The sequence below is a fragment of the Balaenoptera borealis genome (genome assembly GCF_965194805.1).
Source record: "Balaenoptera borealis genome assembly, chromosome: 10".
Classification (NCBI taxonomy): domain Eukaryota; kingdom Metazoa; phylum Chordata; class Mammalia; order Artiodactyla; family Balaenopteridae; genus Balaenoptera; species Balaenoptera borealis.
In genome coordinates, this window is record NC_138874.1 from 58,419,472 (window position 1) to 58,438,767 (window position 19,296).

The window sequence follows — 19,296 nt, forward strand, 5'->3', positions numbered from 1 at the left end:
AACTTCAATTTTTCTTTAATAGGTCCTGTGTATGAGGGAATCCCCTGGTGGTCCAGTGCTTAAGACTTGGAGCTTTCACTGCAGTGGCATGGGTTCAATCCCTGGTTGGGGAACTAAGATACCGCAAGCTGCGTGGAACGGCCAGAAAAAAAAAAAGTGAGAATAGGTCCTATGTAATTTTATACCTTGCTCATAATTCCTAATTTTAATTTTATTTATTTTAATAGATAATATATCCACATGATTCAAAACTTAAGACGTATGAAACAATATATAGTAAATTGTCTCCTTCCAACCTTGTTGTCCAGCCACCCAGTTTCCTCTCCAGAGGCAACGTTATTCATTTATTCAAAATATATACTGAGTGCCTATTATCCATCAGGCACTTTTCTAGGTGCTGGGGAGAGAGCATTAAACAAAACAGACAAAAATTCTTGCCCTCATGGTGCTTACATTTTAGTCGGGATAAAAAGACAATAACATAAATTGGTTAGTGATATGTGTCATAGAGAAAAATAGTGCAAGAAGGCAGATAGACTATGTTGGGGGCTGGGGGTGGTGGAGTTGGGGAGCATATTTCACCAGGGAAAGACGCAGTGAGATGACAGTACTTGAGTATGACCTGATGGAAGTGAGGAAACAAGTCATGTAGGTATCTGGGGTAAGGAAATTATAGGCAAAGCAAGCAACAAGTGTAAAGGCCTTGGTGCAAGAGTGTGCCTGGCATGTGTGAGGAATAGAGAGAGGTCAGTTTGGCTGGACAGAAAAAAATGAGGACAAAATATATGCAGAATACGTAGGCCCTTGTAGGCCACTGTAAAGCCTTTGACTTTCACTCAGAGTGTGATGGGGAGTTGCTGGTAGTTTCTGAACAGAGGAGTCACATGAATTGACTTCCATTTTAATACAATCATTATAGAACCCTATAATAAGAATCAATTGCCCAAATGTCCATCAACTGAAGACTAGAAAAACAAAATGTGGTATATTCATAGAATAAAATACCACTCAACAATAAGGAAATGAAGTACTGATACATGCTACAGTTTGGATGAATCTTGACAGCATTATGTTAGATAAAAGAAGTCAGTCAACAAAGACCACATATGGTATGATTCCATTTTTATGAAATGTCTCAGAGTTGGCAAATCTATACAGACAAAAAAGTAGGTAAGTGATTGCTTAGGACTGGGGTGCAGGGTGTTGGTGGGGAAATGGCATGAGGGTTGGAGGAAATGTAGAGGGATTGAGAATGTATATGGAGACATTACTCTCCATTTTATAGAGATAAAAAGGATATAAAGGAATACTATGAATAATTACACATCAACAAACTGGATAATCTTGATGAAATGGATAACTTCCTAGAAACACAATCAAAGTACTGTGGTACAATATAAAAACAGTTCTAAAAAATTACATATATTTACATGTGACAAGGGTGCGTGTGTGTGTGTGTGTGTGTGTGTGTGTGTGTGTGTATAATATAGGGACTTTACAATAACTCCAGAAGGATAAGTACCAAGGTGTTAAAAGTGGTTATCACTGGGTGAGTAGAAAGAAATCTGGGTATTTTTAGATACTTTCTTGTTGATTTTTTTTTCCTTGCCTATCTTGAAATTCTCAGGTTTTTTTGTAATTGGCAACATACTGCTTTTATAACAAGAAAACAAAAGTAACAAAAGAAACTTACCTGAAAAAAAAAAAAGAAAACTGTCTGCTGCTTAGCCCAAGAAAAATTACATTTATGTGGACAAAATGACTTCCTTTTATTTATACCTAAACCGTCTTGCAAAGCAAGTATGAGAACCATTGCTACACACCTTCTGGCTAGTTCCTCTGGCATTCGCTTCGGAACCAAGGCTTTGTCCAGCTCAATCTCCAACACAATGTATGTCCCTGCTTCTACATATTGCTGTAAAGACATTTTTCTCTAATTTATTCTTTCCAGAAAAACAGATATTTATGAAAAAATTTTAGTAACATAAGATAATGCTCACAATATAATAAGTGAGAAAATTGTGTATATATAGTGTGATTCTGACTTAAAACATTTTTTACATAGAAAAATAACTGGAAAGAGAAATAGTAACACTGGTTATCTCTTGCAGAAAAAGGTTTTCAATTTTATTCTTGGAAACGTCTACCCCAGCTGAAGTCTTGTTTAATTTGTTCGATACTGTTCTTGGAATTGTTTCAAGTGAATGCCATTCTTTCTTCTACCAAACCTCTTTCAGGAGTCATGAAGAAATGATCTCATAACCGTCTGACATTCCCACCCACACCCTCCTATGCGCCATCTATCAACTTCAACCTCATGGACATTTCTACCCAGATTCTTGCCAGCATCCTAACTATCAATACAACATGTCCAGAACTGAACTTATCATTTCCCCTATATCCATCTCTATTTTTACTTTTCTCTTAATGATTCTGTCATCTTTCCAGAAAGTGAGGCTTGAAACCTGAGTTATCTTTAACTTTTCTTCCTCAACACCCCAAAGCTTTCAAATTCCACACCCTGCCTCCACAGGTTTTTTACTTTCTTTACTACAGTCCCTTCCCTAGATTAAACTGTCATCAACACTCATCTGTACTGTAAATAAAACCTATAAACTGATATCTGAAGCCCCTACCACAACTTCAATCTCTTTTTTCCATATCCTGGCAAGAGTACTGCCCTGAAACACTCATGAGGTATTATTTCTACGTGACTTAAAAAACTTCAGTGTGAGTCTCTATGATAAGGCTTAACAGTCTCTCATCATCTATACAATGAAGCCCAAACTTTCTAGCAAGGCTTTCAAAGTCTTTCTAAAACTCAGCTCAGTCTGTCTTCTTTATCACCTCCTTCTAGAACCATTACTTTCATTTCTCTATACCATACACTGAATTAATTGATGTATCCTGAATTCTGCTACCTTCTTTGTGCCTTGACTCAAACTGTTCTCTGGCCCTGAAATTCTTCTCCTGAAATTCATTTGGCAAAGGGCTCTCTTTATCTTTCACTACTTAGCTTCGATACCACCTCTTCCTGAAGTCTTCTGAGACTGCCCCACCTGACTCCTCTGAGGCCACATAGCACTTTCATTTGCACCTCTACTACAGCATTCATCAAGATTCTGTCTTACAGTTAGCTATGTACCAGTCTGTTTTGCCCACCAGAGTGTTGAGTGTCCTGAGGGCAAACGAATAAACGCTGCAGATGATGCATCTTTGCATCTCTCATAGTGCTTAATATAGTATAATTAATAAAAGACATAAATTTTTAATGCTAGAAAGGACCTTGAAATTAATCTGGTATCCACTCCTTTTAGAGAGTCTCAACAAGACAAAGAAATTTACCCAAGGTCATAAACTAGTCGTGGCAAATATGGGATGGTTACTCAGATAATGAGCATTTTCCACTATATCATACTATCTTGCTCAGTAAAGGACTGATGAATTTAAACTTAATTTTCAAACTCTTCATGCATAGTTACCTGTCCTTCTGGATTGTTGCAAAGAGAGGGTTCAATTTCCAAAGGAGTATCTGAGCTCTGAGATTTTATACTAGGTGCTTGCTGAAAGAAAATAAGCATACCTCAAAAATTCAATTCTTGGGACTTCCCTGGTGGCTCAATGGTTAAGAATCTGCCTGCCAATGCAGGGGACACGGGTTCGAGCCCTGGTCCAGGAAGATCCCACATGTCGTGGAGCAACTTAGCCCGTGTGCCGCAACTACTGACCCTACCTTTTAGAGCCCACGAGCCACAACTACTGAAGCCTGCGTGCCTAGAGCCTATGCTCCGCAACAAGAGAAGCCACCACAGTGAGAAGCCCGCCCACCACAACAAAGAGTAGCCCCCGCTCGCCGCAATTAGAGAAAGCCCACATGCAGCAACGAAGACCCAACGCAGCCAAAATAAATAAATAAATTAATTAATTAATTTTAAAAAATTAAATTCAATTCTTGGAACTTCCCTGGTGATCCAGTGGCTAAGACTCTGCGCTCCCTATGCAGGGGTCCTGGGTTCGATCCCTGGTCAGGGAACTAGATCCCACATGCCGCAACTATGAGTTCACGTGCTGCAACTAAAGATCCTGCATGCTGCAACTAAAAGATCCCACATGCCGCAACTAAAAATTCAACATGCTGCAACTAAAGAAAAAAAAACAAAAGATCCCACATGCTGCAACAAAGACCTTATGCAGCCAAATAAATAAATAAATATTTTTTAAAATAATAAAAAATTTTTTTTAATTATTAAAAAAATTCATCTAGCCCTCTCCCTCTACTTTGGGGAGCTTGTCCAGAAATTAATAAAGCTGGTTCTTTGACTTCTAAAAAAAAAAAAATTCAATTCTTACATGGTCTCCACAATAGCAGAAGCAAGGACCATTATGTTGCATCAAAACGCAAGCTAAACTGAGGCAATTCACCAAATGAGAAATCAGTGCAAGCCTCTGGAATGTAACAAAACCAGCAAAATCATCACCTTCTCAACAACCTACCACATCCCCAGGCCTAGGCCTTGCTTCTATATCCTTTTCTTTGACTGTTTTATCTTCTTTCAGGTTCTTAGAAATAACTGGTTTGGACACTGGAGAATTAATTCCTCCTATTTTATTATTCTGAATCAAATTATGGCCAGTATCCCGGAACAAGCTAAATAAACACTTGGTCTGAAAAGAAAGAAAGAAACAAAAAAATGTAATGACTCACAGGCAAATGAAACAAACTCAATAGAAACCCACATTATTCATTAATATCATTTAGTTTTCTAGACAATTTCAATATGGTACAATCAGAGATGGATAGGAGAAGCAAAAAACAATTGTCTTGCCGTACTTGTTGAACAGATGAAACCATCACAGAAACATAGCTGCCTACCCTATTTTTTAAATTAATAAGAGAACTTTCAACCTGGCTTGATTTGGTGTCTCATAACTTATTACCAGAAAGCTTTTAAACTTTGACACATAATTTCAGATTAACTTTAAGTGATAGAATTTATTTCTGTACAAGAAATATTACCTGCCTAAATACTACTGGCCTATCAATTATAATTGAAAGAATAGTGCAAGTTTAAAGTAAACATTTGTATGGGAAAATTCAAACTATAGATAAATAACTGGAAAAGAATCTTAAAATAATTTTTAAATTAAACAACATGGATGAATCTAAATGTAATTTATGCTAAGTGAAAGAAACAAGACCAAAAAAAAAAAAACAAAAGAGGGGAGGAGTGGACAGAGGTGGGAGAGAAGGTTAACAGATGAGGATAATGGATATTTTCATTATCTTGATTGTGGTGATAGTTTCACAGATGCAAACCTACGTCAAAAGTTTTAAATTGTACACTTTACATATATGCAATTTATTATATGTCAATTATACCTCAATAAACCTGCTAAAAGACAGTCCAACAATATTAAAGAAAAATTATAAATCCTAAATATCACTCACAATCCTACCACATCTACTGTAATTGCTGTATTTCATATATTCTAAGATGCAAACTTTTTCAAATTTTAACATCTCTGGAAGAGAGAACATTACATGTAAGTGGTATTATACAATATGTAGTCATTTGTGTCTCCCTTTCATTTAGCATAATGTTTTTGAGGTTCATCCATATTATAGCATCTATCAGTAGTTCACTTTTTTTTTCTTAATAAATTTATTCACAAAAAATAGTGAGACTGTAGCGGGTCTGGGGCTGTACATGGGCAGGGGCCTGGGGAGCTCTGTATATGGGGCTGGGAGACAAGGGAGCCTCCAGGTGGAAGGGTATTTTTTAATAAAAAAAATAATGGGAGGTACAACCACCCCCTCCCCCCTCCCCTCTCCCCGATTAAAAAGACACAAAAATAGACGTCTCTGAGGTAAATGGGGAGCCTGGGGGCTTAAGGGTGTTGAAAGGGTACTTCGTGTTTTCTACCAACACCGGTCACACACTGGAGCATTCTCCGATCCTAGCTCTTCTTCCCTGGTGAAAAGGCTGAAACTACCCCGCAGAGACACCTTGCCCCCAGCAAATCCTTTCTTGGGGATGGGCAGGAACAGGTCACAAAAAACCTAGGAGGTCGTGGAGCGATACCCACAGGCCTGGTACTTGAGACAACCTTTCAACTGGCCCACAAACAAGTCCACAATCTTGCTGTCCTCTCGCTCCAGGTAAGCTTCCCATCAGGTTGGCTCGGTCGTCACCGCTTAACTCAGGTTCTAGCAGAGCCCCTCCACGACAGGGTGGGGAGGGAGCTGGACTACTGGCCAGGACTGGTGGAGCCCGGAGGCCTCGTCAGTTGATTTCGAGGTATAGCAGCTCCATGAGGAGCTTCAGAAGCTCTTGGGCATCCTGCTGGCTGTATCCAGAGAAGGACGGAACATATTTCTGGAAGACAGCTCGGAATCCAGTAGGATTCACAGCTTCGCAGGAGTCAGGGTGCCACAGGGCACCAATCACATCTGCAAAGGCTTCAGAGTTCACTCTTTTTTAAAAACAGCTTTACTGAGATAAAATTAACATTCCATACAATTCACCCATTTAAAGTGTAGTCAAAATTCAATGATTTTGGGAAAAAAAATCTGATTTACAGGCCTAAGCAGCACCTTCCTGAGAATGTATTTCTGCTTGGTTGAAACACAATGAAATATTTACAGTTTTGGATATTCTCTGTTTAGGCTAGGGGTACTATAGACTGCTAGCCCGTGAAGATTAAAATGGAATTCACGGGCAATATCTAACCAAGTATCAGAACGGAACAGGCCACCAACAAGGGTGAAATCAGGTTCTGTTTCAGCAGCAAGTCCAACAGAGACAAGGAAGTAAATTATTCCAGTTTTGCTCCAGGAAAAAAAAAATTCAATGATTTTGGCATATTACATTAATTGTAGTTCATTCCTTTTTTATTGCTAAATAGTATTCCCTAATATAGATATGCCACAATTTGTTTATTGATTCACCAGTTGTGGGCATTTGGACTGTTGTGAGTTTTTAGCTGTTATGAATAATGCTGCTATCAACATTCACGTACATGTCTTCATGTAAATGCAGGTTTTCAGTTCTCTTGGGTAGGTTCCTAGGAATGATTTGCTGGGTTGTATGGTAAGTTTATGTTTAACACAGATTTTCTATATAGTTGTTCTGCCAAGTATTGAGAGTGGAATATTGAAATTTCTAAATGTTACTGTCAAATTGTCTATTACCCCTTTCAGTTCTGTTGGGTTTGGCTTCATGTATTATGAGGTTCTGTTGTAAGGTGTGTATTCACTTATAATTTATACATGTATTACATGTATAAATACATGTAATACATGTATATACATGTATTATATATAATAATTTATAATTTATAAATCCTATCTTCCTGATAAATTGACCCTTTAATTATTATGACATGCCACTCTATGTCTTTAGTAATATTACTCATCTTGAAGTCTATTTTGTCTGATATATAGCCACTCAGCTCCATTATGTTTTCTGTTTGCATAGTATATCTTTTCCATCCTTTTACTTCAACTTACGTGTATCTGAACCAAAATGTATTTGTTATAGACAGCATATCATTGAATCTTGATTTTTTTATTGAAGTATTAGTTGATTTACCATATTGTGTCAGTTTCAGGTGTACAGAAAAGTGACTCAGTTATATATGTTTTTCAGATTATTTTCTATTAGAGGTTATTACAAGATATTGAAAACAATTCCCTGTGTTCTGAAGTAAATCCTTGTTGCTTATCTATTTTATGTATAGTAGTTCATGTCTGTTAATCCCATACTCCTAATTTATCCCTCCCCCCATTTCCTTTCCCCTTTGGTAACCATAAGTTATTTCCTATGTCTGTGAGTCTGTTTCTGTTTTGTATATAGATTCATTTGTATTATTTTTTAGATTCCACGTAAGTGATATATTTGTCTTTCTCAAATCTTGATTTTTTTAAAATCCAGTCTCATAATCTCTTTCATTGGGGTGTTTAGACTACTCACATATAATGCTATTGTTGAAATATTTACATTTATATTTGACATTTTGCTATTTCTTTTCTATTTATCTTGTCTTTTTTGTTCCTCTCTTCCTTCTTTAAGTGCCTTCTTTTAATGTTAAATATATATATATATACTTGAGTGTATGCATATGGTATATGTACACAAACACACACACACACATACACACACACTTTTCTTAGTGGTTGTTTTAGAGATTACAATATGCATCTGAACTAATCACAATCTATTTCACACTGAGACTAACTTAATTCTGATAAAATATATAAACTTTACTGTGCTATAGCTCCATTCTATCCTCTCTCCTTTATGCTACTATTATCATATAAATTACATCTATGCATATTACAAACCCAATAATAAAACTAATGCTTTATACAATCACATCTTTCAAAGAAGTTAAGAGCAAAACTGAGAAAAAATATATTTCTAAAATCTTTTATACTTAACTTACATTTAACCATTTCTAGTGCTCATTTCTTCTTGTGGATTCAATTTATCATTTGGTCCATATTCTTTCAAGCTGAAGGACATCATTTAGTAATCCTGGCAAGACAGGTCTGTTAGCAACAGATTCTTTCAATACTTGTTTATCCATGGCTGTGTTTATTTCGCCATTTTTGGTTGATAGCGTTTTCATTCAGCAGTTTGAATCTGTGTTTCCATTGCCTTCAGGATTCCATTGTTTCAAATGAAAAATCAACTGTTAACCATGTTGGTGCTCCCCTGTGAGTGATGAATCATTTTTCTCCTGTTGAATTCACAATTTTCTTTTTCTTTCAGTAGTTCACTATAATGTGTATACTATAGACCTCCATATGCTTATCCTACCTGGAATTCTCTGAACTTCTTAGGTATGTAGATTAATGTTTTTATCAAACAGGGGACATTTTCAGACATTATTTTTTTATACATAATTTCTGCCTCTTTCTCTCTCTTTTCTCCTAGGACTCTCATTACAATATGTTGGTTGCTCTCCACCGAGATCTCCATTTCAACCAATGACATTGTCAGGCGTGGGTCCTTCACCCACTGCTCCAAATTTTGTGAGCCCTCTCTGTGGCAGCAAAATTGCTGGCCCTCACAGCCCATCCTGCCCTAGAAGAATCACCTCACTGATTAAGTTAAATTAAAGAAGAGGTAGGGGGAGGTGGTTTAGGAGCAGACCTAGGCAAGGATGCCTCAAACTCCATTGTTTTTCATGCATGAATACTTCTCAGTTTGTTGATGCCTTTGGTCAATTTCCAGAGCACTGAAATGGCATTTTGTCAATTTGTCCAGCTTTACAGTTGCTTTTAGGGGGAGAAAATTTGACAACCTCCTCACTCAGACATACCCAGAAATGCTTCCTCCCCAGTATTTTTCATATATTTTAAAAATTATGATTATATATTTTTAAAAAGTTGTGATCATAGTGGATGTAGTTTTATATCCTTTTTCATTTAACAGACTATCACATGCATCCTCTGTTTTTAAAGTTTTCATGAGAATAATTTTTAATATATGCACAATATTCTCCTTCATATAGGTATAATAAAAGTAACAGGCAAAAATGTTTGTGTGTCAACTACATCCCTAGTGCTTTACATATTTTATCTCATTTAATATGTAAAACAATTTTAGGAAACAAGCAGTGTCTCCATTTTACTGATGAATAAAGTTGAGAGAAATTTAGTCACTTGCCCAAAGTCAGTAAATGGCAGCCTGTCTGGCAGCTCCAGAATGCAGTCCAGGAACTGCCTGACATCAACGCCTATAACCTTTCAATTATGATATACTGTTTCCCTCAGATTCACCAAAAATATCTTGATATGATTGATACAATAAAGTGCTTTATATTTTAGGAATAGTAGCCATCTTCTGATATGTTTTCAAATATTTTCCCCAATTTTTTAGTTACATTATAATCTGTTAATGATGGTTTCTTCTATGTATAGAAGATTTTTATTTTTTGGCAATCTAAATCTTTTATATCTTTCATTTGTTTTCAAGCACAGGAAGTCTTCCCTTATTTCATATCTTTAATTAAGAGACACTTCTATTTTTATAGACTTCACATTTAACTTATTTTAATAAACTCACTTGGAATTTATCATGATCTATGCTATATATAAAATTTTTGCTTTCTTTTTTTCATTTAACTATCTACAAAACATTAATGTTTTTTTTTTTTAATTTATTTATTTATTTTTGGCTGTGTTGGGTCTTCGTTTCTGTGCGAGGGCTTTCTCCAGTTGTGGCAAGCAGGGGCCACTCTTCATCGCGGTGCGCGGGCCTCTCACTGTCGCGGCCTCTCCCGTTGCGGAGCACAGGCTCCAGACGCGCAGGCTCAGCAATTGTGGCTCACGGGCTTAGTTGCTCTGCGGCATGTGGGATCTTCCCAGACCAGGGCTCAAACCCGTGTCCCCTGCATTGGCAGGCGGATTCCTAACCACTGTGCCACCAGGGAAGCCCAATGATTCTCTTTTTAATGGATGCATATTCCACCATTTTTATTTACAATAATTTACTAATCCTTTCTCTATTATTTGACATTTAATCTTAATTTTAGTTTTGCTATTATTGATCCCCAAAAGTTTTCATGAATAGGAGGGTTTTGATCCTATTAAATGATTTATTTCAGACAAATCCCTGTAAGTTTGATTTCTGATTCAAAGGATACTTATATAGAGTTTATTACTCAGTTGGTTTTCAAATAGCTCATGACTATTATTGAGAAATACTTTTCCTAATAATGATAAAATAGCAATGCGTTTTTGTTGTTATTACTGTTGTGTTTTATAAAGCCTCACTTTCTCCTAAGAAGAAAAATGATACAATTGATTTTTCACTTAAATAAATAATGTGTATTTTAACATTTTAACATCTGAAAATTGCGAGAACCATATTATAGCTCATTAATCAGTACATGTATTTAAGTTTTTGCATACTTAACACAAAAGACTTCTTTCATTATTCGGAAGATTTTCTTTCCAACTTTACTGAGGTAAAATTGAAATACAGGCTTACTCTGGAGTTATTACAGGTTTGGTTCCAGACCACCTCAATAAAGCAAATAACTGCAATAAAGCAAATAATGGTTATCTTGGTTTCCCAGTACACATAAAAGTTATGTTTACACTATACTGTAATCTATTAAGTGTACAATAGCAGTGTCTTAAAAAACAATGTACAGGGACTTCCCTGGTGGCACGGTGGTTAAGAACCCACCTGCCAATGCCAGGGACATGGGTTTGAGCCCTGGCCCGGGAAGATCCCACATGCCATGGAACAACTAAGCCCATGTACCACAACTACTGAGGCCGTGCTCTAGAGCTTGCAAGCCACAACTACTGAGCCCACGTTCCACAACTATTGAAGCCCGCGCGCCTAGAGCCTGTGCTCCACAACAAGAGAAGTCACCGCCGCAACGAACAGTAGTTCCCGCTTGCCACAACTAGAGAAAGCCGGCACGCAGCAACGAAGACTCAATGCAGCCAAAAATTAAAAAAAAAAAAAAAAAGTACAGATCTTAATTTAAAAATACTTTATTGCTAAAAAAGGCCAAAACGATTACACTAGTGACAACACAGATCCCAGATCACAATAACAAATATAACAATAATGAAAATGCTTGAAATATTGTGAGAATTAACAAAATGCGACACAGAGACACAAAGTGAGCAGATGCTGTTGGAAAAATATCACCCATAGACTTGCTCATCTCAGGGTTGCCACAAACCTTCAATTTGTAAAAAAAATGCAATATCTGTGAAAAGTAATAAAGCAAAGGGCAAAAAAATGAGGTATGCCTATATAATAAATTACATATTTAAAGTATACAATTTGATCAATTTTGACATGTGTATACACATGTGAAACCATTACTGCAATTAGAATAACCAGTATTTCCATCATCCTTAAAACTTACCTCATATTTCTTTTGTAATCCATTCTTCCCTCTATCCCTGTTCCCAAGCAACCACAGATCTGCTTTCTGCCACTACTTTCTGATAATTGTATTTCATTGGCATCATACAGTATGTACTCTCTTTTGTCTGGTTTCTTTCATTTATCATAATGCATTTGAGATTCATCCATGTTGCACATATTAATAGCTCATTCCTTTTTATTGCTGAGTAGTATTCCATTGTATGGCTATACTATATAATTTGTTTTTTTGTTCACCTATTGATGGAGATTTGGGTTGTTTCCAGTTTTTGGATTTCATTATCCTAAAGTTTTTAAGGTTCAAGGGCAGAAGACTTCAAGGCTCTATATTTAACATCCCAGTATACCAGCTGGTTCCAAATATCAATTGCAAAGCTATGTGTGCTAAAGATGTAGGTAAACACATACATAAGAATAAATTAGGATGATACCTTCTATTCAAATTTTTCTTACCTTTTCATAGACTGTGCTATCTAGGTAAGGGTAAACATGAAAAGCTCCCCGAATCCTCTTCACACCTGGATACAGCAATGGCACCATATTAACATAAGCCACACCATGAAATGAAAGCTGACCTTCATCATCAGTCTAAAGGAGTAAAAACAGACAGCTGTTAGTGCTACAGAGTAATGTAGCATAAAGTATGGAGCTCTGACTTAGCAGTTCAAAGACCTGACTTTAGGAACTAGCTGTGCTACTTGATTTGGGCCACTTACATACGACATTTTGGGTCTCTGCTCATTTATCTATTTATTTATAATTGGGTTTAAAAATACCATGATCTCTGAGATAATGTATACTAACACTGTTAATGAACAGTAAAGATAATAGTTGGATCAACACATATGCAAACTAATTAATACTATATATTCAACCAAAATGTCAATTTCACCATGTTGCTTCTTAGGAAAAAGTGAAGCTTTGCAAAAAACAGTAATAACAACAAAAGCTTAAAAGAAATCAGATTGTGGCCTTAGCTTTAGTTCACAGATTCATATGAATGAGAGGGGCCTTACAAATCATCTGGATCAGTGATGACAAGTAGGATTTAACTTATGCTTAAATTCTAAACAATTAGTGGAGGTGTTTTAGAATACTGTGTTGAGAAAGATTCTGTGTCCTTATTTGGGTTCAAAAGAAAAGAATGCTTTGATTGATCAGTAATATCTGCCATGGATGAAGAAGGTTGACTGACAGTCTGCTGTCATGTATTTGCCAACCCTAATCTCACTTAAATTCTCATTACAAAGATGAAGAATATGTCAGTAAATATATTTTAACATAATTTTTAATGGTTGTATGGTTTGCCATAGAAAACTTTTATAAGGAAAAAAATCAATTTAGTGAAAGAAAACACATTTAATCTCCACAAGGTTAAAAGTAATCTCTTTGATTTTGCTGATTATAACAATAATTAGAAATTAGATTAAAAGTCCTATCTTCATGTGATAACATTATGTTGCTTTAGAAATCTAAGGAATGTTAGCCAATGCATATTGTATATTACAAAGATACCAAAACCAGACAAAGATATCACAAGAAAAGAGAATTACAGGCCAATAACCCTGATGAGCATAAATGCCAAAATCCTCAACAAAATATTAGCAAACCGAATTCAACAATACATTAAAAGAATTGTACACCATGATCAAATGGGATTTATCTCAGGGATGCAAGGATGGGTTAATATCCACAAATCAATCAATGTGATATACCACATTAACAAACTGAAGAATAACAATCATATGATCCTCATATGATCCTCCTTTTATGCATCTATCCTCAATAGATGCATAAAAAGCATTTGACAAAATTCAACATCCATTTATGACAAAAACTCTCAACAAAGTGGGTATAGAGGGAATGTACCTCAACATAATATAGGCCCCATATATGACAAATCAAAAGCCAGCATCATACTCAAAGGTGAAAAGCTGAAAGCATTTCCTCTGAGATTGGGAACAAGACAAGGATGCCCACTCTTTTTTTTTTTTAACACATTTATTTTTATTTATTTGTTGATTTATTTATTTATTTTTGGCTGCATTGTGTCTTCGTTGCTCTGCGCTGGCTTTTCTCTAGTTGCAGCAAGTGGGGGCTACTCTTTGTTGCGGTGCGCCAGCTTCTCATTGCAGTGGCTTCTCTTGTTGCAGAGCATGGGCTCTAGGCATGTGGGCTTCAGTAGTTGTGGTACGCAGGCTCAATAGTTGTGGTTAGTGGGCTCTAGAGCACAGGTTCAGGAGTTGTGGCACACGGGCTTAGCTGCTCCATGGCATGTGGGATTTTCCCAGACCAGGGCTCGAACCCGTGTCCCCTGCATTGGCAGGCAGATTCTTAACCACTGTGCCACCAGGGAAGTCCCAAGGATGCCCACTCTTACCACTTTTATTCAACATAGTATTAGAAGTCCTAGCCACAGCAATCAGACACCAAAAAGAAATAAAAGGAAAACTGGAAAGGAGGAAGTAAAACTGTCACTGCAGACAACATGATATTATATATAGAAAATCCTAAAGACACCATCCAAAAACTACTAGAACTAATAAATGAATTCAATAAATTTGCAGGATACAAAATTAATATACAGAAATACATTGCATTTCTATATACTAACAACAAATTAGCAGAAAGAGAAATTAAGAAAACATTCCCATTTTAAAACACATCATTGGGATTTCCCTGGTGGCGCAGTGGTTAAGAATCCACCTGCCAATGCAGGGGACACAGGTTCAATCCCTGGTCCGGGAAGATCCCACATGCCGCGGAGCAACTAAGCCCATGTGCCACAACTAAAGATCCTGCATAAAGAAACTAAAACATGCTGCAATGAAGATCCCGTGTGCTGCAACTAAGACCCTGTGCAGCCTAAATAAATAAATAAATATTTTTAAAAATAATAAAAAGTTTTTGCACAGTGAAGAAACTATGAACAAAATGCAAAGGCCACTTACTGAATGGAAAATATTTGCAAACTATATATCCAAAAAGGGGTTAATATCCAAAGAACTCATACAACATCAAAAAAACCCAAACAACTTGATTTAAAAATGGGCAGAAAACCTTAATAGACATTTTTCCAAAGAAGGCGTACAGATGACCAACAGACACATGAAAAGATGCCCAACATCACTAACAATCAGGGAAATGCAAATCAAAACCACAATGAAATACCACCTCACACCTGTCAGAATGGCTACCATCAAAAGACAACAGATAAGCACTGGTGAGGATGTGGAGAAAAGGGAAGCCTCATGTACTGTTGGTAGGACTGTAAATTGGTGAGATCCTATGGAAAACACTACGGAGGTTCCACAGAAAATTAAAAATAGACCTGCCATATGATCTAGCAATTTCACGTTGGGGTATTTACCCAAAGAAAACAAAAAATGAACTTGAAAAGATATATGCACTCCAATGTTCACTGCAGCATTATTTAAAATAGATATGGAAGCAACCTAATTGTCCATCAAAAGATAAATGAAGAAGATGTGGTACGTATATATATTACTTAGCCATAAAAATTGAAATCTTGCCATTTGTCACAACATGGATAGATCTAGACAGTATTATGTTAAGTGAAATAAGTCAGAGAAAGATAAATACCACATCTTATCACTTATACGTGGAATCAAAAAAAAAAGAAAAAAACAAAACAAAAACAGGCTCATAGATAGAGAAAAATGGGTGGTTGCCGGAAGGGGTGGGAGAAACAGGTGAAGCAGATTAAGAGGTACAAACCACCAGTTATATAACAAATAAGTTACAGAGATATAATATACAGCATAAGGAATGTGGTCAATAATATTGTAATAACTTTGTATGGGGACAGATGGTTACTAGACTTATCATGGTGAACACTTCATAATGTATGTAAGTGTCAAATCATTATGTAGTACACCTGAAACTAATAATATTGTGCAACAACTATATCTCAATTTTTAAAAAAGACTTTTTGTAGGGGACATTTCTTAGGCTATTTCCCGTGGTTTTCTTCTTCAGCATGATAGGAAGCAACTGTTGGCATAGTCAGTGGGATGAACTGGAAACACAGTCATTTGGACAAATGCATTTATTTTTATCATAAACAAACAAACAAAATACCATAGAGAACTTTTCTAGGCTCATCAAAGCTGTATCTTCTCAGAATAGTAGTACATCTATGAATCCTATTACTCTCATTAGCGGGCTAAAACAATTTAAGTAGGTAAGTCTAAAATAAATTTAGAACGATGTAGTAGGTTGAACCATATTGCCAATATTTAACTACTTTTGATGTATTAAAAGGCTATTTTGGGACTTCCCTGGTGGTGCAGTGATTAAGAATCTGCCTGCCAATGAAGGGGACACAGGTTCGAGTCCTGGTCTGGGAAGATCCCACATGCCACGGAGCAACTAAGCCCGAGCTCCACAACTACTGAGCCTGCGCTCTAGAGCCTGTGAGCCACAACTACTGAGCCCGCATGCCACAACTACTGAGCCTGCACTCTAGAGCCCATGCTCCCCAACAAAAGAAGCCACTGCAATGAGAAGTCCGTGCACTGCAACAAAGAGTAGCCCCCACTCGCCGCAACTAGAGAAAGCCCGCACACAGCAACGAAGACCCAATGCAGCCAAAAATAAATAAATTAAATAAATAAATTTTAAAAAAAGAAAAGAAAAGCATTAAAAAAAAGAGGCTATTTTTCATGGTTTTACCCATGGTAAAACTATAATAAAGGGCTAAAGGGAAATAGGATATCTGAGAATAAAGCCTAAATAAATTTTAGTGGACAATGGGGAACTAGTGTTATCAGTCATGCTGATTTGCCAGGAACAAGGGAGTTTCCTGGGATATGAGACTTTCAGCACTAAAACCGGGAAACTATTAAGCAAATCAGGATAAGCTGGTCACCCTAGGGAGCAGCCACACAGTTCATATTTTCCTTTGGTATCAGAATTAGAAGCAGAAAAACAGGTTGGGTCTGACCCAGCATTTCTTATATATATATTTTTAAGTAATCTAATTTACCTTTTCAAATTTAGCAGATTTTCCTTTGGGTACAGTAACCGGAGGAACCCTTGTGATCTCTACAGGCCAAAATCGGCAATCAGCAATTCGCTTCTGGAAACTGCAGATCAAAAATCAGCCCATTAGCATTACATGCAAAAATAGGGTTAGTATAATTTAGGTCAAAAGGAAGTATTCCTCTCTTAAAAAGTAATGGAATACACATATGTAAAAATTCTTATTAGGCATGTGGGCTTTTAAAACCTTCTCATAGCAATAAAATTCCAAAAATAATTATACTATACTGCTAGCAGAAGCAAATTGTATATTTTTGAGAGCAGTTTGACAACATGAATCAAAAGTCTTTAAAATGTTCATAGCCTTTGACCCACAAATTCCACTTCTAGTGATTTATTCTAAAGAAATAATCAGACAAGTATGCAAATAGTATAAAGTACATTTATTTCTACCATGAAAATAATCATAGTAGGACTTCCATTGCCAGCTCAAACACATAAAGAGCTTGGAAGCTATCATTCCTGTCCTCACAACAAGAAAAGAGCTGGTCAGGGACTTCCCTGGTAGTCCAGTGGTTAAGAATCCACCTTCCAATGCAGGTGATGAGGGTTCGACCCCTGGTCGAGGAGCTAAGATCCCACATGCCACAGGGCAACTAAGCCCGCGTGCCACAACTACTGAGCCTGTGCACTCTGGAGCCCTAGCGCCACAACTAGAGAGACTGTGCGCAGCAACTACTGAGCCCACGCACCACAACTAGAGAGAAGCCCACACGCCGCAACAAAGAGCCTGCATGCCTCAACTAAGACCCAATGGAGCCAAATAAATTAATTAATTAAAAAAAATAAAGGCATATGTAAGAAAAAAGCTAGTCAAACTGAAAATCAATGACTTTTCTTAGATCCATCTAAGAATTAAGTTCACAGGGCAAATTCCCACCTGGAAGTTTAGAGAAACAGGCAAGTACTGAGAATCACAGCTGAGATCAGCTGACAGGCATCAGAAGCCATTAGAGCCAGTAACTGGTAGAAACACTTTAATGATAATTTTGAAAGATTGTTGGAGGCTGAGCGTGAACTAACCAGAGAGTTAAAAAACTCCTGGGTGCCCAGTCTTAGGGGGTCCCCACATGTTCTTGGGTTTTAAATCAAGGAGCTCCATCAGACTCTCATGGTGAAAACAAGAGAATAGTCTTAGGCAGGGAGAAAGGAAAGGTAACCATATTAAAATATGTCCAGAGTATTCTCCATAACAAAGGCCTGCTCTGTAAGGGAAACTACTTCACCAGACTTTTACCTGACCCCGGGAAAGGGCAATTAGACAACTCCAGTCCTATTTAGCCTTCCTGTCTCACATGAAGAGAGGAAGAAAAAAAGACTATTACACACTTATGAAGTCACAACCTATGGGCTCAAACCCATTAAAATACCGAGATTTAATCACAGGAGTATAGAACACTTCCCTTCCCCAACACCTTACCGCCACACATCAACAGGATCCAGTATAATAACAGTGAATTAGAACTGAGAATCTGCAAAACACAAACCCTATTTAGGAAAGAGCTCTTAGCAAACCCAAAGAAAATAGGGAAGGAGCAAAAGGACACTGAAGCCTCTAGCATCTACAGCTACAGCAAGTGTTAAACACAGCCTACCTCCTAGCCAGGTTAACATAAAAACTCACAGTAAAAAACCTAATTACCACATTTCTTACTACCCAAAATATAATGTCCAGTTTTCAATAAAAAACTACAAGGAATGGTAAAAGGCAAGAAAAAATACAGTCTGAAGAGACAAGGCTAGCATATGAACTAGACTCAGATATGACACAGATTTTGAAATTACCAGATAGAAAATTTTAAATAACTATGATTAGTAATGTTAAGAACTCTAATGGAATAAGCAGACAAAATGCAAGAACAGATGGGTAATGTAAGCAGAGAGATGGAAATTCTAAGAAAGAATCAAAAGGAAATGTTAGAAATCAAAAACACTAAAAAAAAGGAACAATTCATTTGATGGGCTTATCAACAGACCTGACATAGCTGAGGAAAGACTCAGTGATCTTGAAGCCAGTGAGCCAATAAAAACTTCCCAAACTGAAACGGAAAGGGGAAAAAAATTTAAAAATCACAACAGCATATCTAAGAACTGTGGGACAATTACAAAAGGTATAACAGGAATACCAGAAGGTGAAGAAAGGGAGAAAGGAGCCAAAGAAATATCTGAAGTCATAATGGCTACAAATCTTACCAAATTAATGGCAGATACCACAGATCTAGGAAGCTCAGAGAACACCAAGCACAATAAATACAAAAAAAAAAAAAAGTCTACACCTAAGGTATATCATATTCAAACTGCAGAAAACCAA

At 36.8% G+C, this 19,296-nt stretch overlaps 1 protein-coding gene across 4 annotated transcripts in view; it reads right to left on the reverse strand.

The window, feature by feature from the left end:
* The window catches only part of CFAP70 (cilia and flagella associated protein 70), an 89,688-nt gene that overhangs the window by 41,257 nt on the left and 29,135 nt on the right, over window positions 1-19,296 (reverse strand). For 2 of the 4 annotated variants that reach the window (XM_082406846.1, XM_082406844.1), the window contains exons 8-12: window positions 16,930-17,029; window positions 12,375-12,509; window positions 4,495-4,665; window positions 3,483-3,563; window positions 1,824-1,915 (exon numbers count right to left, since the gene is read on the reverse strand). In XM_082406846.1, coding sequence (XP_082262972.1) covers window positions 1,824-1,915; window positions 3,483-3,563; window positions 4,495-4,665; window positions 12,375-12,509; window positions 16,930-17,029 — 579 coding nt within the window. Of the gene's footprint in view, window positions 1-1,821; window positions 1,916-3,482; window positions 3,564-4,494; window positions 4,666-12,374; window positions 12,510-16,929; window positions 17,030-18,961; window positions 19,025-19,296 lie in introns of all 4 variants that reach the window. The other 2 variants (XM_082406843.1, XM_082406845.1) reach the window with 2 other exon arrangements.